Source organism: Muscardinus avellanarius (genome assembly GCF_963383645.1).
Source record: "Muscardinus avellanarius genome assembly, chromosome: 2".
In the NCBI taxonomy this organism is placed as follows: Eukaryota; Metazoa; Chordata; class Mammalia; order Rodentia; family Gliridae; genus Muscardinus; species Muscardinus avellanarius.
The window spans coordinates 35,266,676-35,288,049 of NC_137787.1; the positions used below are offsets into that span (position 1 = coordinate 35,266,676).

A 21,374-nucleotide genomic window follows, 5' to 3' on the forward strand; every position below is an offset into this window, starting at 1 on the left:
ATTTATTTTTTATTTTTTATTTTTGGTGGTACTGGGGATGGAACCCTTCTACCTCCTGACTATACTCCCAGAGCTATTTTATATTTTTTAAATTTGGAAACAGGGTCTCTTAAGCCAGCTGCGAACCTGCGCTTCGAACCTGCGCGATCCTCCCGTCTCTGCCTCCCAAGCACAGGGATTACAAGCGTGTGCCACCACACCCGGTGCAGGATCTATACATTTTAGATAGAAGTCCCTTATCAAATTTTCCTGATGGCTTTCATTTTTTACATTGTGTCCTCTGAATTACAAATAGAATTTAGTTTTTAAAACTGTAAAAGAAACTATGTGGAAAGAGAATGCACAGTCAATATTTATTTCTCCACCCTAACTGGGAGGAGAAAGCAAAATGATTATGACAAGGAATAAAGCAATATGGAGACAAAATTGGTATAATTAGGATCTACACTAAAGAACAGAGGATTCATGGAGAAATTAGTTTCTTTAGAAATTTTAGGAAAAGGTGAATCAGAGGCAAATTAGAATACTTGCGGATAAGTCAGTACAGTGGTATCAAACCTCTTTAAATGGCTGCTCTTTGTTTCCTTTTCTTTTCCTCTAGATAAATATATTTTTTAGGGGGGTGGTACTGGGGTTTCTGGAAGCCCTTCTACCTCCAGTCTACACTCCCAGACCTATTTTTACATTTTTATTTGGAAACAGGGTCTCCTAAGCCAGCGCGCGCGGCTGGCTTCGAACCTGCGTGATCCTCCTGTCTCTGCCTCCCAAGCGCGGGGATTACAAGCGTGTGCCACCACGCCCGGCCTAGATAAGTATTTTTAAGAGAACCAAGTAGGTATTGCTGAGGTTTGACTATCTAAAGATGGCTTAAATTACTCTAAATCAGATCTAATTCTAAATTTCTGGTAAATTCCTTAAAACAGTAGGAATCCCAAAGGTACAGCAGAATAACAGTGAAAAAAGAATTCCCCTTGAAAGTCATGTGTGAGTCAGTCTGACTCATTTTCACACTAGTTTGGTTATTTTTATCTGAATCAAAATCTAGTAGAAAAGAATAAAAAACACATGGCCCTCTAATATAGCATTTGACATCAAAGGAAATACTTTCCTACATTAACATCAGCATAAGAAAATAGCTTATTTACCCTAAACATACCTTCCACTCTGAAGCTGAATGTGGAGGGTAGTGAATGGTTCGACACGAATGAGATAGTGCATGACTCCCGCAGAATTTGAATAGTGAGTACCATAATGAAACTTATCAATTGTTCCCATAGGATCTTCAAAATTTTCATATCTAAAAAGAGAAACTAGAGTTTTATAACCACAATAGTAAAATTATATATGGAGACCTAAATATGTATATATTGGTGAAATGGAGCTTTTTTTTTTCTTCCAGTACTGAGGATTGAACCCAGGGGCATTCTACCTCCAAGCCACACCCCCAGACCTATTTTTTTTATTCATTATTTTGAAACAGAGTCTCACTAAGTTGCAGAGGGCCTCACAAAGTTGCTGAGGCTGGCTTCAAACCTGCTATCTCACTGTCTTAGTCTCTCAAGTACTGGGATTCCAAGCACGCACCACCATGTGCTGGCTCTGTGTGTGTGTGTGTGTGTGTGTGTGTGTGTGTGTGTGTGTGTGTATGTGTGTGTGTGTTTTGCAGTACTGGGGATCAAGCCTGCACCACCAGGTGCTGGCTGTGTGTGTGTGTGTGTGTGTGTGTGTGTGTGTGTGTGTGTGTGTTTTGCAGTACTGGGGATCAAACCTGAGTTGCTGTACCACTGAGCTACATCCTCACACTTTTTTTTTTTTTTTTTTTTGCGGGTCTGGGGATGGAACCCAGGGGCATTCACCTCCGAGCTTCACCCCCAGCCCTATTTTTATTCTTTATTTTGAAACGGGGTCTCACTAAATTATGGAGGGCCTCACTAAGTAGCTGAGGCTGGCCGCGAACCACAATCCTCTGGTTTCAGCCTCTAGAATGCTGAGATTGTAAGCATATGCCACCATGCCCGGCTTCCCCACACTTTTTTAAAATTTTATTTTGTGATAGCATCTCACTCATATGCCATGGATAACCTGAATTTGTAATCCCCCTGCCTCAGCTCCTATTGCAGGCATGCCCCAGTGTACCTGACTAGTTTTTTTTATACACTTCATTTTCAAACTACATATCTGTACCATCACACCTTATTAGTATATGAAAAATAATATATATTTCTTAATACTATATTTTCCAAACAATAATATATCAAAATATAAGATCTGGAAATATTTTTGTATTGCACAATTATACTACATGTTCACTGTGAAAAAATGAGAAAGCACAGAGAATAAGAATAGAAGGAACTAGCCGGGCATGGGGGCACATGCTTGTAATCCCAGCATTTGGGAGGCAGAGACAGGAGGATCTCAGTTTACAGCTAGCCTCAGCTACTTAGGGAGACCCTGTTACAAAATAAAGAATAAAAAATAGGGTTGGGGCCAGATGTGGTGGCGCACTCTTGTAATCCCTGAGCTTGGGAGGAGAAGACAGGAGGATCTTGGGAGTCGGAGACAGCAGAATCGAGCAGGTTCGAAGCCAGCCTCAGCTGGCTTAAGAGACCCTGTTTCCAAATTTAAAAAAATATAAAATAGGTCTGGGAGTGTAGTCCGGAGGTAGAAGGCCCCTGTGTTCCATCCCCAGTGCCCCCCCCACAAATAGGGCTGGGGGTGTAGCTCAGAGGTAGAATGCCCCTGAGTTCCATCTCCAGTACTGCAAAAGAAGAAGGAGGAGGAGGAGGAGGAGGAGGAGGAAGAACTTAACTACAATTTTACTTCTCAGCGATATTAATTTGATGAATCTCTATCTGTTCTTTTCTTTTTTTTTTTAATTGGTGGTACTAGGGTTCCTGGAAACCCTTCTACCTCTGGGCTACACTCCCAGACCTAATTTATACTTTTCATTTGGAAAAAGGGTCTCTCTCTTTTTTTTTGGGGGGGGGGTGGTACTGGGGTTTCTGGAAACCCTTCTACCACCGGGCTACACTTCCAGACCTATTTTACATTTTTTAAATTTGGAAACAGGGTCTCTTAGGCCAGGGAGGCTGGCTCCAAACCAGCGCAATCCTCCTGTCTCCACCTCCCAAGTGCGGGGATTACAAGCGTGCGCCACCACGCCTGGCACGGAAACAGGGTCTCTTAAACCAGCGTGGCTGGCTTGGAACCTGTGTGATCCTCCTGTCTCCGCCTCCCAAGGGATTACAAGCGTGTGCCACCACGCCTGACTCTATCTGTTCTTATGTATAGATTAATACACTCTTTTTAAAAAATCACAATGCTGGATCAAACACAGAGCGAACTTGTTAGGCAAATGTTCTAGGCTGGGGTGATATATGCCCCCAACCCTACAAAATTTTTTTTAACATAAAAGTGCTGTATAGAGCTGGGTGTGGTGGTGTATGATTGTAATCCCAGCATTTGGGAGGCTGAGACAGGAGGATCCAGGTTTGTGGATAGCCTTAGCTACTTAATGAGGCCCTTCACAACTCAGTGAGATCCTATTTCAGAAATGAAAAGACTAGTCAGGCGTGGTGGCAGTTTGGAATCGCAGCACTGGGGAGGCTGAGAAAGAAGAATCCGGGTTCAAGGACAGCCTCAGCTACTTAGTGAGGCCCTCCGCAACTTAGTGAGAGCTTGTTTCAAAATAAAAACAAAAAATCAGGCTGGGGATGTAGGTTGGAGGTAGAATGCTCCTGGGTTCAATCCCCAGCACAACACACATACAAAAAAAGTGCTGTATATAGTTAAGAACCATAGTGCATGCCTAAAATCCCAGCTACTCAGGAGGGTAAGGAAGAAGGATCTTAAATTTGAGGCCAGCTTGGTAAACTCAGTAAGACTTGCCTTAAAATAAAATTTAAAGCCTTGTGTGTGGTGCATACCTGTAATCCTAGTATGTGGGAGACTGAGACAGGATCACAGGTTCGCCGCCAGCCTCAGCAAGTTAGTGATGCCCTCCCCAACTAAGTGATACCCTGTTTCTTAATAAAAAGAAACAAAGCAGTACTAAGGTATAGCTCAGAGGCAGAATTCCCCTGGGTTCGATCCCCAGTACCACCACCAAAAGAAGTAAACTTTATGACTACTACTACTACTACTACTACTACTACTACTACTACTACTACTTGGTACTAGGGATTGATCTCAGGACCATTCTAGCTGTGAGCTACACCCCAGCCATATTTTATTCCTTATTTTGAAACAGAGTCTAAGTTGTAGAATGTGGAGGGCCTCACCTCACAAATTGCTGAGGCTGGCTGTGAACCTGCCATTTTCCTGTCTCAGCCTCCCAAGAACTGGGATTAAAAGCATATGCCACCATGCTAGGCATAATGGCATGGTGGCATACGCTTGTAATTCCAGCATTTGGGAGGCTTAGACCTGAGGATCACAGTTTGCAGACAGCCTCAGCTACTTAGTGAGACACTTCACAACTCAGTGAGACCCTGTTTCAAAAATAAAAGGGCTGTGGGTGTATCTTGGAGGCACAATGCCCCTCAGTTCCATCCCTAGTACCACCACAACAACAAAAAAAAACAGGGCTGGGGGGCTGGGCGTAGTGATGCACACATGTAATCCCAGCATTTGGGAGGCTGAGACAGGAGGATTCAGGTTCATGGATAGCCTTAGCTACTTAATGAGGCCCTTCACAACTCAGTGAGACCCTGTTTCAGAAATAAAAAGACTAGCCAGGCATGGTGGCACAGTTTGTAATCCCAGCATTCGGGAGGCTGAGACCAGAGGATCGGGTTCACAGACAGCCTCAGCTACTTAGGGAGGCCCTTTGCAACTCGGTGAGATACTGTTTCAAAATTTAAAAAGACTAAAAAAACAGGGCTGGGGGTATAGCTTGGGGAAAGAATGCTCTGAGTTCCATCCTCAGTACTGAAAAAAAGAAAGAAAAGAAAAAAAAGAAAGAAATGAAAAGACTAAAAAAATAGGGCCGGGCTGGGGTATAGCTCAGAGGTACAATATCCCTGGGTTCTATCCCCTGTACTGCAAAAAACAAACAAACAAAAAAGCTGGGTGTGGTGGTGCACGGTTGTAATCCCAGCATTCGGGAGGCTGAGACAGGAGGATCGTGGTTCATGGACAGCCTCAGCTACTTAGTGAGGCCCTCCGCAACTTAGTAAGACCCTATTTCAAAATAAAGAATAAAGTATCGGGCTGAGGGTGTAGCTTGGAGGTGAATGCCCCTGGGTTCCATCCCCAGACCCCACAAACAAACAAACAAACAAACAAACAAACAAACAAACAACCACCAACCAAACAAGCCAGGCATGGTGGCGCACTCTTGTAATCCCAGCAATCAGGAGGATGGCGGTTCGCAGACAGCCTCAGCTACTTAGTGGGACCGTTTGCAACTCAGTGAGACCCGGTTTCAAATTAAAGAATAAAAAAATAGGGCTGGGGTGTTGCTTGGAGGTAGAATGTTCCTGGGTTCCATCCCAGTGGATTCCATACCGCAAAAAAAAAGGGGGCGGGGAGAGGCTGGGGATGTAGCTCAGTAGTAGAGTAACTAACATGAGCGAGATCCTGGGTTTGATTTCAAATACCACACGCACAACAAATTCTGTACATAGTATTTAATATATAAAACTTATATTTCAATTTAATAACTTAATTAACATTTTTCAAATAATTAAACTTTTTTTTCTGTACTGGGGATGGAATCCAGGACATTCTACCTCAGAGCTACACCTTCAGCCCGATTTTTTATTCTTTACTTTGAAACAGGGTCTCACGGAGTTGCAAAGGGCCTCAATAAGTAGCTGAGGCTGTCCGCAAACCATGATCCTCCTGTCTCAGCCTACTAAATGTTGGGATTGCAAGAAGGCATAATCATGCCTGGCTGATTAACCGTTTTAAAACAGATATATGCATGGTATTGCACTATAAAAATATATAATGGTTTAACTATTTCCTTAATTTTAGACATTTATGTTTTTCCATTTCCCTGCCATTAGAAGCAATGTGATAATTAGATATCTTTTCATGGCTAAAGTAATGGAAAAATATGGAAAACAGTAAAAAAGCTACTAGGAAATCTACACATAAACAGTAATCTACACATAAACAAAAAGGAGATGGTATATAGGAAAAAGACTTTAGCAAGAGTACTAGAAATAGACATATAGTGATTCTGTAAACTCTATCACATATATATTTATATATGTAAACACACACACACACACACACACACACATATATATTTTGGTCTGAATGGTGACATCTGAATTTGTGTATAAAATCTAAGTATAAACTGGCATAGTGGTGGATACTTTTAATTCCAGTACTTGAAAGGCTGAGACAGAAGAATCACAGGTTAGTGGCCAGCCTCAGCAACCTTGTGAGCCCCTCTGCAACTAGTAAGACTCTATTTCTTTTTTTCTTTTTCTTCTTTTTCTTTTTGGTGGTACTGGGGTTCCTGGAAGCCCTTCTACCTCCGGGCTACACTCCCAGACCTATTTTTACATTTTATATTTGGAAACAGGGTCTCCTAAGCCAGCGCGCGCGGCTGGCTTCGAACCTGCGCGATCCTCCTGTCTCTGCCTCCCAAGCGCGGGGATTACAAGCGTGCTCCACCACGCCCGGCCAGTAAGACTCTATTTCAAAATAAAAAATAAAATTGGGCTGGGAGCTGGGCATGGTGGCACACGCTTATAACCCTAGCATTTGGGAGGCTAAGACAGGAGGATCACGGTTCACGGACAGTCTCAGCTGTTTAGTGAGGCCCTCTGCAACTTAGTGAGACCCTGTTTCAAAATAAAGAATAAAATAGGGCTGGGGTCATAGCTCGGAGGTAGAATGCCCCTGGATTCCATTCCCAGTACCGCAAAAACAAAACAAAACAAAACAAAAACAAAAACAAAAAACTAAGTGCAAGTAGGTACTGGGGATGGACCGCAGGGGCATTCTACCTTCAAGCTAAACCTCCAGCTCTAGTTTTTATTCTTTATTTTGAAAGAGGGTCTCAGTGAGTTGTAAAGGGTCTAAGTGGCAGCTAAGGTTGTCTACAAACCAATCCTCCTGTCTCAGCCTCCCAAACACTGAGATTACAGGTATGTATTACCACCCCTGCCTAAATTGAAAACAATTTTTTATTCTGAAACAGTGTCTCACTGAGTTGCAAAGGGCCTCACTAAGTAGCTGAGGCTGTCAGTGAATGTGATTCTCCTATCTCAGCCTCCCAAATGCTGGGATTACAAGCATGAGCCGTCACACCCAGCTCAGTTAAAAACAATTCAGTGGCTGGGTGTGGTGCACACTTATAATCCCTGTACTTGGGAGACTGAGACAGTAGGATCCTGCAGGTTCGAAGCCAGTCTCAGCTACTTAGTGAGGCTCTCAGCCACTTAGTGAGACCTTGTTTCCACATAAATTATAAAAATAGGACTGGAGGTATAGCCCAGAGGTAGAAAGCCTCTGGGTTTCACCCCTAGTATCCACTCCCCCCTACAAAAAAACCAATTAAGTGGTAGTATTTAGTTGAATAAACAAAGTTTGTAATTCATTTGTACATATAATAAAATTTTCAATTTTAAGCTGGGCATGGTGGCAGATACTTGCAATCTCAGTACTTGGGAGGCCAAAACAGGAGCATTGCAGGTTCACAGCTAGCCTCAGGTACTTAGTGAGACCCTCTGCAACTTAGTGAGACCCTGTTTCCAAATAAAGAATAAAAAATCAGGGCTAGAAATGTACCTGGGGGGTAAAATGCCCCTGGGTTCAATACCCAGTACTGTAAAAAAAACAAAAAATCCATTTAACTACAGAAAAACTTGTATAAGTATTTATGTATTTCCTATGAGACATTGTTTATATTGTCAGGGAAAAAAGAGTTTGACTAGTGGCAGTGACACAACACATACATATATAGCAAAATTCCAATGGTAAATCAAATAAACATTCAACATAGTAAAGTAAAAGATTTACAAAGAAAAGGTAAAAAGATAAATGTATCATCTTCTTTGAAATAAATCTGTAAGTTAGTTTACAAAAGAGTTACTTGTTCTCATTATTATGTCATATTAGTTCATTATTAAAAGTCATTCAAAAATTCGGAGAGCCAGGCATGGTGGTGCATGCCTGTAATCCCAGTACTTGGGAAGCTGAGACAGGATTGCAGGTTCAAGGATGGCCTTAGCAATATAGTGAGACTCTCAGCAACCTAGTGAGATCCTGTTTTCAAAATAAAAAATAAAAAATAATTAGAGGGGTAGCTCAGAGGTAGAACATGCCTGGCTTTAATCTCCAGTACCACTCCCCCCCCCAAAAAAAAAAAATCACAAAGAAAAGAAGGAACATTGAAATCAGATTATCTTTTTGCCTGGGAGCAGCTTGTTTTGAAAAAAACTTGTGAGAAGATGAGAGAGTGGATCATAAATAAGCAGAACTATTATAAAATTTTGCCTTTCCTAAAAAATTGCTTTCTAAATTTCCTATTTAATTATTCTTTATTCACATTATTATTGAATGGATTAATATTAATTTTATATCTTTCAAAGTTTTATCAAATAAGATGAATATTTACACATGTTCTATCAGTAGGTTATGAAGTTTAAAATACCTACCTGGAAAGAAAAATTTCATAAACTACTACCCTTTGGCATATACTTATTACAAAGTGAAAAGAAATTCTGAGCAATATGAATTTAGGTTTTGGGAAGAAGGAAAGTAAACAAAACTATAATTATCTGAAGGGCAACCAAAATACTCCCAAAAATATTTTAGTGAAGCAATTATAAGACTGATTATCAAAAGTAATTGTACATTAAGAAGAAGTTAATACTTTGTTGGTCTTGGTAGAAATCAATACAAATTCAAACAAATGGGCATTTCTCAAAATGGTTAAAAAGCACTTACTTTTCTCGCATAACTTTGGCATTTTTATCATTAACTACACCAATTGGTTTGGAAAGATCTCGAAATATAGCAGGGTTATTAAGGTCCAACTCTTCTGAAGTATAATCTTGTAAAATCCAGGGAAACTAAAAAAGCCACAATTAAAAATTTAGATATTCCTTCCCAGAGAAGCCAATATCCCCATATTTAATATCAAATGCTTATATAAAAACAAAAAGGGATAGTCTCGAAAAGTATTTTTTTCCATCGCAAATACTTTATTTATAGTAATGGCGAATGAATCTAGGGGCATTCTACTACTGAGCTACATTCTAGACCCTTTTTATTTTATTTTATTTTATTTTGAAACAGAGTCTTGCTAAGTTACCATGTATTGGCCTTGAACCTGCGATCTTCTCATCTCAGCTTCACAAGCAATAGTATTATATGTATGCACTACCATATCTGCTGAAATTTACTTAATTTTTTATACTGAGGATTGAATCCAGGGACATTCTACCTCTGAGTTAACCCCCAGACCTTTTAATTTTTTATTTTGAATCAGGGTCTAAGTTGCTGAGATTCTCACTAAATTGCTTCAGCTGCCCTCAAAATGTGATCCTCCTGTCTCAGCCTCCCAAGTACAGGGTGTAGAGGCATGCCTCACCATGCCCAGCTTGGGCTACAATACTTTATTTTTATTTTTTACAATACTTTAAACAAATATTTTATATACTCAACTTTAATTCAATTGGGTTCTTTTCTTTTCTTTCTTCTTTCTTTCTTTCTTTTTTTTTTTTTTTTTTTTTTGCAGTACTAAGGATGGAAGCCAGGGGCATTCCCTCCAAGCTCTACCTTCAGCCCTAGTTTTTATTCTTTATTTTGAAACAGTGTCTCATTTGAGTTGCAGAGGGCCTCACTAAGTAGCTGAGGCTGGCTGGGAACTGTGATCCTCCTGTCTCAGCCTCCTGAATGCTGGGATTACAAGCATGTGCCACCATGCCTGATTTCAAGTGGGTTATTTTCTACAATTCTACTGAAATATTTTCAATGAAGCGGAAAAAAAAAAGGCTTTTGGGGTGTGTGTGTGTGTCTATGTGTGTGTGTTTTATACTGGGGATTGAACTCTATTTATCTCTGAGCTAAACACCTAATCCTATTTTCTTTTTTATGTTGAAACAGGGTCTCTATAGGCTACCATGTGCCCACCATGAACCTCTAATTCTCCTTCTTAGCCTCCTACGTACTGGAATTACAGGTGTACACCACCAAGCCTGGCTGGCTTTTACTTTTTAGTTATTCATCATGCTTATATATATTTTTAAAATACCACAATGACGCCGGGCATGGTGGCGCACGCTTGTAATCCCCGCGCTTGGGAGGCAGAGACAGGAGGATCGCGCATGTTTGAAGCCAGCCACGCTGGCTTAAGAGACCCTGTTTCCAAATGAAAAAAAAAAAAAGTATAATATAGGTCTGGGAGTGTAGCCCAGAGGTATAAGGGCTTCCAGGTACCCCAGTACCACCAAAAAAATAAATAAATAAAAATAAAATAAAAATACCACAATGGAAATTATATAAAAAGACAAAAAGTATACGTATCTGTGTATGTATGTGTATACATATATGTGTTGCTAGAGGTAAAACAGGGTCCTCAAACATATTAGGCAAGCACTCTGCCACTGAGTGATGCCTCCAGCCCATACATAAATTTGTGTGTGTGTGTGTGTGTGTGTGTGTGTGTGTGTGTGTGTGTGTGTATGTGTGTTACCAGTGATGGAACCTAGAGCATTCTGACTTTGAGCTATATTCCCAGCCCTATTTTATTTTTTATTTTGAAACTGTAACTTTCTAGGTTGATGAGGGCCTTGCTAGGTTACTGAAGCTGGCTGCAAACCTGTGATTCTCCAGTCTCAGTCTTCCAAGAACTGAAATTACAGATATACACCAATATGCCCAAGTAATATACATATATTTTATTTATTTTTTTGAGGCACTGGAGATGGAACTCAGGGGCATTCTACCACCAAGCTACACCTGCAGCCCTATATTTTATTTTTTGAAACAGGGTCTCACTGAGTTGCAAAGGGCCTAAGTAGCTGAGGCTGTCTGCGAACCGTGATCCTCCTGTCTCAGCCTCCCAACTGCTGGAATTACAAGCGTGCGCCACCACGCCTGGCTTATAAATATATTAAAAACAAAAATAAGTATCATGCATATAGTTTTGATATTATAAAACTGTAATGCAATTTCATATTAATGGAATCTATATAGAACTTACCACAGGATATTGTGCAAGATCATTATAAGTTCGTCCTGCCATTGTATTTATCTGAATGAGGTAGTCAAAATTTGATATCTCTCTGTTCACCCATTTCTAGAAAGAATAAAAAAGAGCAACATCTGAATTAGATAATCGATATCTCTTAGAAACTGATAACAGAAACAAGACCATCTTTTATGGGATTATCTCTACCTTCACAATACAAGGAAGAGGGAGAGGGAGAGGGAGAGGGTGAGGGTGAGAGAGAGAGAGAGAGAGAGAGAGAGAGAAAAGAAGAGGAAGAGGGAGGAGAGTGAAAGAGAATGTTTTAGCAGAGATAAATCTACTTTTCCTCAATTCACTTCCTTTTAAAATTGATCACAGCCTGGCATAATGACATATGCTTGTAATCCCAGTACTTGGGAGGCTGAGAATGAAGGATTGCAGGTTCATGGCAGCCTCAGCTACTAAGTGAGGTCCTATGCACCTCAGTTGAGATCCTGTTTCAAAATAAAGAATAAAGCTGGGTGTGATGGTGCATGCTTGTAATCCCAGCACTTGGGAGGCTGAGACAGGAGGATTGCAGTTTGGGCCAGCTTCATCTACTTAGTGAGGCCCTTTGCAACTCAGTGAGACCCTATTTCAAATTAAAGAATAAAAAATAGGGCTGGGGGTGGAGCTCAGAGGTAGAATGCCCCTGGGTTCCATCTCTGGTAGGACTGAGGGTGTAGTTCAGAGGTAGAATGTCCCTGTACCCAATAAATAACCAGTACCCCCCCACATACACACACAGTCTCTAGAAAAGGAACATAACCTAAACTTAAGATTTTTTTTTGTGTGTGTGTGGTACTGGGGTTCCTGGAAACCCTTCTACCTCCGGGCTATACTCCCAGACCTATTTTTTATACTTTTTTATTTGGAAACAGGGTCTCTTAAGACAGCGTGGCTGGCTTCGAACCAGCGCGATCCTCCTGTCTCTGCCTCCCAAGTGCGGGGATTACAAGCGTGCGCCACCACGCCCGGCTACCTGAACTTGAATTTTAAACTAAAGTTTAGAAATTAATACTTGAGGCCGGGCGTGGTGGTGCACGCTTGTAATCCTCACACTTGGGAGGTGGAAACAGGATTCCAAATAAAAATATAAAATAGGTCTGGGAATTTAGCCCGGAAGTAGAAGGGCTTCCAGGAACCCCAGTACCACCACCAAAAAAAAAAAAAAAAAAAACCCACAAAAATTAACACTTAAATACCTTAAATTCATAAATTCTAAAAGGACTGTTCCTATCCAAATGAATACAAAATAAAACTGTCCTACTTTGAAATATTTTATAAAATGAAATATTCTGCTTTTTGTTTGTTTTTTTGTTTGGTGGTACTAGGGATGGAACTCTTCTACCTCCAGGCTACACTCCCAGACCTATTTTATATTTTGATTTCTGAAAACAGGGTCTCTTAAGTCAGCAAGGCTGGCTTCGAACCTGCGCAATCCTCCTGTCTCTACCTCCCAAACGCAGAGATTACAAGCGTGCGCCACCACGCCCGGCAAATGAAATATTCTTAAGTAGACATATTAAAAACATTATGCTAAAATACAAAAACTATCCTTCATATGCTAAAACTTGACATACTATAAGCTAATACTACTCAAATATTACATTAGCTATCCTGAAAAAAACTAATGTGTGTGTGTGTGTGTTTGTGTAGAAATACTAGAAGTAGCAGGTTTTCTACCTGTGAGCTACACCTTCAGCCCTTTTATTTTGACACATGTCTCCCTAAATTGCCTAAAATGACCTTGAACCTGCAATCCAACTGTCTCAGCCACTCAAGAACTGGGATTATGGGTGTGTGTTACCTCAACCCAACTGAGAAAATTACCTTTATAAAGCAATGTTAGATGAGATGTTATCATATTAACTACAAGGACTTCCTTCCTTTCTTTCTTCCTTCCTTCCTTCCTTCCTTCCTTTCTTTCTTTCTTTCTTTCTTTCTTTCTTTCTTTCTTTCTTTCTTTCTTTCTTTCTTCTTTCGATGGTACTGGGGATGGAACCCTTCTATCTCCGGGCTACACTCCCAGACCTATTTTATATTTTTATTTGGAAACAGGGTCTCTTAAGCCAGTGAGGCTGGTTTCGAACCTGCGTGATCCTCCCATCTCCACCTCCCAAGCGCGGGGATTACAAGCGTGCGTCACCACGCCCAGTGTAACTACAAGAATTTCTAAAGAAGAGATTATTATATTCTACTAAATACTTAATTGCACCTAGCCTTCCAATTACTTTAACAGTAGTATAAAGTATGACTGAGTTTTACTGATTAACATTAGTGTGTATGTGTGTGTGTCCAACCACACTGCTGAGGATTAAATCCAGGGACACTCTAGGTCTGAGCTACACCCCCAGATCTATTTCTATCTAGAAACAGGGTCTTGGACTCACTAAATTTCTGAGGCTGCCTTCAAACCTTTCATCCTCATATCTCAGCCTCCCAAGTACTGCGATTACAGGCAAATGCCCCCACACCTGATAACATTTGCCTTTAAATCTGTGTGCTGCTGGGCATGGTGGCACATGCTTGTAAACCCAGCAATCGGGAGTGGGACCAGAGGATCACAGTTCGCAGAGAGCCTCAGCTTAGTGAGGACTTTTGCAACTCAGTGAGACCCTGTTTCAAAAAAATAAAAATAAAAAAGACTAACAAATAGGGGTGGGGGTGTGGCTCGGAGGTACAATGCCCCTGGATTCCATTCCCACTACTGCAAATAAATAAATAAATAAATAAATAAATGTACAGTGTGCCTTAAGCAAAGAAAATATGGTGACAGAGAAATGAAACACACATATATACACACACACAATGAAATAAATGTATTTTCTAGAAAGCCTTGCATAGGCAAAAGAGAATGTACTTTAAGAAGGCTGATACAGAAAGGCCAGCCTCGGCAACTCAGTGAAACCCTCAGCAACTTAGTAAAACACTGTTTCAAAAAGTAAAATAAGGCTAGGGTATACCTCAGAAGCAAAATGCTGCTGGATTCAATCCTTAGTACCAAAAAAAATAAAAAATAAAAAAAAGGGAGGGGGAAAAAAAAGAAAAGAAAGTTCAATGCACATATAAGAAGAAGGAAAGAGTCTTCCTGATTAAGACACTATTAACAAAGCTCGGCTGTGGTAGCACATGCTTATAACCCCAGTAATTAGGAGGCTGAGACAGGAGGATCATAGATTCAAAGCTAGCCTTGACAGTTTAAGGCCTCCATGACTTAGTGAGACCCTGTTTCCAAATAAGAAATGAAATTAGGTCAAGCATGGTGGTGCACGCTTGTAATCCCAGCATTTGGGAGGCTGAGACCCGAGGATCTTGGTTCGAGGACAGCCTCTGCTACTTAGTGAGGCCCTTTGCAACTCAGTGAGACCCTGTTTTAAAATGAAGAATAAAAAATAAGCCTGGGGGTGTAGCTTAGAGGTAGAATGCCCCTGGGTTCCATCCCCAGTACTGCAAAGAAAAGAGGGGGGGAAAAAGGAAGAAGAAAGAAAAAATACAGTCGGGTTGAAGGTTTAGCTCAGAGGTAAAATACCTCTGTGCCATGTTCAAGCACGCAATCCCAGTATTTGGGAGACTGAGTCATGAGAATCACAGGTTCAAGACAAGCCTCAGCAACTTAGTGAGAGTCTTAGCAATTTAGACCCTGTTTCAAAACAAAATATAAAAAGGACTAACGGTATAGCTCGGAAGTAGTAAGCCCCAGGGTTCAATCCCCAATACCACGAAGAAAAAACAAAACAAAAATATACTACTAACAGTCAATGGCCTTCTTTTGGGACTCAGAAGTACAAATTAAATGAGATATAAGTGAGTATATAACTCATAAAGGCATTAATTAGCTTTAACTGGCAGAAGAAATGGAAATGTTTTGTTTTTCCATGGTGATTTAAAAAATTTCCACATTGTTTTTATTTTTCATGCATGGATTATTTTATTATTAAGGAAAAAATCACCCACAAGTTATTTTTTCATATGCTATATATATAGATAGATATAGATATTTTGATAGCAATAGGGATTGAATCCAGAGGCATTCTACCTCTGAGATACACAACCAGATTTTATTTTTTATTTGGAAACAGGGTCTCACTAAGTTGCAGAAGGTCTCACTAAGCTGCCAGCTCTGGCCACCAACCTGTGATCTTCCTGTCTCAGCCCCCTACATACTGGGATTACGGGCATGTGTCACTGTGCCCGGCACATGCTATGTTTTAAAAAGAAAAAAAATAAGCTGGGCATGGTGGCACACACTTGTAATCACAGCATTCGGGAGGCTGAGACCAGAGGATTGTGGTTCACGGACAGCCTCAGCTACTTAGTGAGTTCCTCCACAACTTAGTGAGAATATTTCAAATAAAGAATAAAAAATAGGGCAGGGGGTGTACCTTGAAGGTCAAATGCCCCTGGGTTCCACCCTCAGACCCACACACAGACAAAAAAAAAAAATCAAAAAAAGAAAAGAAAAATTTTTGGGGGCGGGTCTGGGGATGGAACCCAGGGGCATTTGACCTCCGAGCTACACCCACTGCCCCATTTTTTATTCTTTATTTTGAAACCGGGTCTCACTGAGTTTCAGAGGGCCTCACTAAGTAGCTGAAGCTGTCCGCGAACCGTGATTCTCCAGGTCTCAGCCTCCCAAATGCTGGGATTACAAGCGTGCGCCACCACGCCCAGCTAAGAAAAAGTATTAAGGGATACACCCATGAAATAAATGATATTGCAGGTGGAGGGAGGAGATACCATGCGTGTGTAAAAAATGAAAGAAGATTCAAAGATAATTCAAAACGTCAGTCTAAGGAAATAATAGTAGTTGTAATAATCAAAAGAAAATAATCTCAAGAAGCAAGTTATTGGGGGTACTGGAGACTCAACGCAAGGGCATTCTACCAACAAGTTATAGATGCAGCCCTTTTTTATTTAAAACTTTTTATGTACTGGGAATTGAACCCAGATGCATTCTACCTGTAAGCTTCTACCCAGCCCTATTTTATTTATTTTGAAATGGGATCTCACTATATGGCAAGGATCTCACTACATTGCTAAGGCTGGCCTCAAACTTCTGATTTTTCTTTCTCGGCCTTCCAAGTACTGGGATTACAGTCAGGAGACAAAGTGCCCAGTTGAAAGTTTTACTTTTAAGCAAAAGTCTGCTATAAAAGGAACACCACGCTGGGAGTGGTGGCGCATGCTTGTAATCCCAGCATTTGGAAGGCTAAGACAGGAGGACTGCGGTTCAAGGACAGCCTCAGCTACTAGTGAGGCCCTCTGCAACTCAGTGAGACCCTGTTTTAAGAATAAAAGATAAAAAATTGGGCTGGGAGTGTAGCTCAGAGGCCTCTGGATTCCACCCCTAGTACTGCAAAAAAAAAAAAAAAAATAATAATAAAAATAAAAAATAAATAAATAAATGGAACATCAAAACAGTGACTTAAATTTTCCTACCTGTGTCAGTCCTGATGCTTTGAATAACTCCTGTGGTGATCTTGTTCCATAACTATTTGGAGAATGAAGTGACAACAGTCTGCTATATACTTTGTTTCTAACCTATAAAAAAAAATAGCATTATTGAATTTAAAAACTGGTCAAAACAAACTTGGGTTATAATCTTTGTAAGAGATTTATTGAAATATAATTTACACAGTTAACGTATAATTCACCCATCTGAAGTGTATAATAAGCTGGGCATGGTGGCGCATGCTTGTAATACCAGTACGTGGGAGGCTGCGACAATTGGATCACAGGTTCACAGCCAGCCTCAGCTACTTAGTGAGATCCGGTGCAACTTAGTGAGACCTTATTTCAAAATGAAGAATAAAAAATAAAGCTAGGGGTGTAGTTTGGAGGTAGAATGCCCCTGGGTTCAATCCCCAGTACTACAAAAAATAAAAAATAAAAAAACTCATCTTTTAGTATATTCATAGAGCTATGCAACTATCACCATTAACTAAGTTTAGATAATTTTCAACACTTCCCTGAAAAACCCATACTTATTAGCAATCACTCTTAATTCTGCCAATTCTTATCCCTTGGTTACCAATAATCTGCTTTTTGTCTATATGTATTTGATTATTCTAGACATTTCAAATAAACAATGGATTGTAGATTTAACCTCTTTATTAATTTTTTTTTTCGGTACTGGGGAATAACTGAAACCAGGGCATTTTACCTCTGAGCTACACTCTAGCTCTATGTTTATTCTTTGTTTTGAAACGGGGTCTCACTGAGTTGCAAAGGGCCTCACTAAGTAGCTGAGGCTGTCCTCCTGTCTCAGCCTCCCAAATGCTGGAATTACAAGCATGGGCCACCACACCCGGCTGCCTCTTTATCACATTTTTGCTGTGGTACTGGGAATGAAACCCAGGGGTATTCTACCTCCAAGCTATACCTCTGACATGGTTCTATTATTTTATTTTGAAACTGGGTCTATGTTGTGGAGGGCCTCACTAAATTGCTGAGGCTGTCCTTGAATCTGCGATCCTCCTGTCTCAGCCTCCCGAGTACTGAGATTACAAGCCTGTCCTACCACAGCCAACTCTCACATTTAGTGCTGTTTTGAACATGCTTCTCAAAAGTTCATGTGCTGGAAACTTAATCCCAAAAATTCAGATTTAATCATTCGAGTTGGGGCCTTTGGGAGATAATCAGGATTAGATGAGGTTATGAGGGTGGAGGATCTCATGACGGGCTTTCTTTTATTTATTTATTTATTTATTTATTTATTTATTTATTTAGGTGGTATTGGGGGTGGAACCCAGAGGCTTTCTACCTCTGGGCTATACTCCCAGACCTTTTTTATATTTTATTTGGAAACAGGGTCTCACTAAGTTGAGGAGAGCCTCACTAAGTAGCTGAGGCTGGCTTTGAAGCCGTGCGATCCTCCTGTCTCAGCCTCCCAAGAGCGGGGATTACTAGCGTGTGCCACCACGCCCGGCTTCATGACTGGCTTTCTAAAAGGCAGAGATACCAAATTAGCATTCCTGCCCTGTCTCACTATGTGAATGCTCTACCATGCGATGGTGCCACAAAAAGACCCTCACTAGATGCTAGCACCCATGCCCTTGGACTTCCCAGCCTCCAGAAACATAAGATAAATAAACTTCAATTTTTTTGTTGTTGTTGTTGTACTGGGGTTCCTGGAAATCCTTCTACCTCCCGGTTACACTCCCAGACCTATTTTATATTTTTATTTGGAAACAGGGTCTCTTAAGCCAGCAAGGCTGGCTTCGAACCTATGCAATCCTGCTGCTCCGCCTCCCAAGCACGGGATTACAAGCGGATTACAAGCATGTGTCACCACGCCCAGCCTTCTATTTTCTTAAATGACCTAGTTTCAGATATTTAGTGGATTTTTTAATTTTCGGTACTGGGGATGAAACTCAGGGGCATTCTACCTCCAAGCAATACCCCCAGCCCTATATTTTATTCTTTATTTTGAAACAGGTCTCACTGAGTTGCAAAGAGTTTCACTAAGTAGCTAAGGCTGGCCGTGAACCGCGATCCTCCTGTCTCAGCCTCCCAGATTCTGGGATTACAAGTATGCACAAACCACACCTGGCTAGTTTCAGATATTTAGTAACATAAGATAGAAGAAGGCTAATTTTAATGGTGAAGTAAAGCCATCTATCTTTTACAAAAATTGTAGTCTATAAATCTCATTAGACTTTGAATTAGAAAACTTGCTAAAATTTAACTGAAATTTAGTTCTGCTACTAATTATCTTGGAAAACCAAATAATTTCCCAATTCTCATTTGTAATAAATAGAAGTAGTACTCTTACAGTGTTAGGAATTATTCAGATCTATAAAAATATAAAGTAAGGCAGGTGCAACTATAATCTTAGTAGGCTGAGACAGGAGGACTGTGGTTCACATACAGCCTCAGCTACTTAGTGAGTTCCTCTGCAACTTAGTGAGACCCTGTTTCAAAATAAAGAATAAAGGCTGAGACAGGAGGATCGCACAGGTTCGAAGCCAGCCTCAGCTACTTAGTGAGGCTCTCAGCAACATAGTGAGACCCTGTTTCCAAATAAAATAAAACAACAACAACAATAATAATAATTATTATTATTATTATGAAGAATAAAAAATGGGGCAGGGGTTGTAGCTCCCATCCCCAGACCCACACACACAAAAAAAGTCCCTGGATTCCAACTCCAGTACTGCAAAAATTAAATAAAGAAAGAAAGAAAAAAGAAAATTAGGGCTGAAGATATAGCTTGGAGATAGAATGCTCATGCTCAGAGGTAGTGTGTTTTATTACCACCCCCCCCACATACAATATGTTAAGTTATACAGATATGTTTACCACATAGGCGGGCTTTGGCTTAATTACAATGAGCAGCTTTAAATATGGATATGTTATATTCTTAACTTACACACACACACACACACACACACACACACACACACACTCTGAAAACAACCACATTTCAAACACTCAAACTAATTGCAACAAAAATTCATATACTGATTAGCCCCATGTTTTTCCTCTAACATTTTATATGGACAAAAGAGTAGAGTCCAAATTCCATTAGAGCTCACTAGCTGGAAAATCATTTCAAGTTAATTAACATATCTGGGATTGCCCAAAAGGTAGCATACCTCTTTTTTGAAATTGAGAAAGTAGTTGGATTGGTCAACGTGAAATATCTCAAGGGCTGATCTCCTTAAGTTGTAACGTCGTAAGTGAATCTCTCGAACTTGAGAGTGAGGCCACTTGAAATCAAAACCTACTCCTGAAAACAGAGGAAATCTGGTAAATGAGGTAATCTATAAAGTTAATTCCAGCATTCAGGAGGCTGAGACCGAGGATCGCGGTTTGCGGACAGTCTCAGCTACTTTGTGAGACCCTGTTTCAAAATAAAGAATAGAAAATAGGGCTGGGGGTATAGCTCAGAGGTAGAATGCCCCTGGGTTCCATCCCCCGACCTGCAAAAGAAAAAAAAAAAAAATCTTGTTCCTGACAAAAGTAGCACTTAGAGAAAATAAATTCTGTATTATAAAAATCATTTATTGCCGGGCGTGGTGGCACACGCTTGTAATCCCCGCGCTTGGGAGGCGGAGACAGGAGGATCGCACAGGTTCGAAGCCAGCCATGCTGGTGTAAGAGACCCTGTTTCAAAAATATAAAATAGGACTGGGAGTGTAGCCCGGAGGAAGAAGGGCTTCCAGGAACCCCAGTACCACCAAAAAAATAAAATAAAATAAAAATAAAAATCATTTATTTAATTTATTGAATGGTTAAATTGTTTTGTTTAGCCTGGCATGAATACATGCTTGTAATCCCACTACTTGGGAGACTAAAAGAGGAGGATCACAGATTTATGGCCAGCTTGGACAATTTAGTGAGAGCCTTTTTAGCAATTTAGTGAGACTATGTTTCACAATTAAAGAATAAAGCAGGGCTAGGGGTATATATAGCTCAGAGGTGGAATGCCCCTGGGTTCCATCCTCAGTAACACACACACACACACACACACACACACACACACACACACAGTTTCTTTTAAAAATTATTTCAAACTTCTACAGCTATTCTACTGTCTAACCATAAGAATAGAGAATCCTAAAAATATATATATATATATATATATATATATATTTTTTTTTTTTTTTTTTTTTTTTTTTTCATGTGTGGAGTACTAAGGATTGAACCCAGGGGCATTCTACCTCTGAGCTACACTGCCAGCCTTTTTTATTTTCAAAAAGTCTTGCTACATTTCTGAGGCTGGTCTGTAATTGTGATTCTACTATTTCAGTCTTTCAAGTGCTAGGATTACGGGAATTTGGAATATTATATTTTATTTATTTATTTATTTTTGTGGTACTGGGGATGGAACCCAGGGGCTTTTCTACCTCTGGGCTATATTCTCAGACCTATTTTATACTTTATTTGGAAACAGGGTCTCACTAAATTGCTGAGAGCCTCACTAAGGAGCTGAGGCTGGCTTTGAACCTATGTGATCCTCCTGTCTCAGCCTCCCAAGTGCCGGGATTACAAGTGTGTGTTACCATGTCCAGCTTGGAATATTATATTTTAGAAACAGTTTTCAGATATAATCAATCTTTTTATGTGTGTGTGGTACTAGGAGTTGAACCCAAGGATGTTCTACCTCTGAGCTATATCTAATCCCTACTTTATATTTTATTTTGAAACAGGGTCTCACTAAATTGCTGAA

The 21,374-nt window shown here is 40.3% G+C and overlaps 1 protein-coding gene across 2 annotated transcripts in view; it reads right to left on the reverse strand.

Moving 5' to 3' along the window:
- The window catches only part of NBEAL1 (neurobeachin like 1), a gene marked incomplete at both ends in the record, with an annotated part of 229,171 nt that overhangs the window by 51,692 nt on the left and 156,105 nt on the right, over nucleotides 1-21,374 (reverse strand). For both annotated transcript variants that reach the window (XM_080689757.1, XM_080689756.1), the window contains 5 exons: nucleotides 1,157-1,297; nucleotides 8,911-9,035; nucleotides 11,171-11,266; nucleotides 16,640-16,741; nucleotides 19,798-19,931. In XM_080689757.1, coding sequence (XP_080545883.1) covers nucleotides 1,157-1,297; nucleotides 8,911-9,035; nucleotides 11,171-11,266; nucleotides 16,640-16,741; nucleotides 19,798-19,931 — 598 coding nt within the window. The remainder of the gene's footprint in view (nucleotides 1-1,156; nucleotides 1,298-8,910; nucleotides 9,036-11,170; nucleotides 11,267-16,639; nucleotides 16,742-19,797; nucleotides 19,932-21,374) is intronic.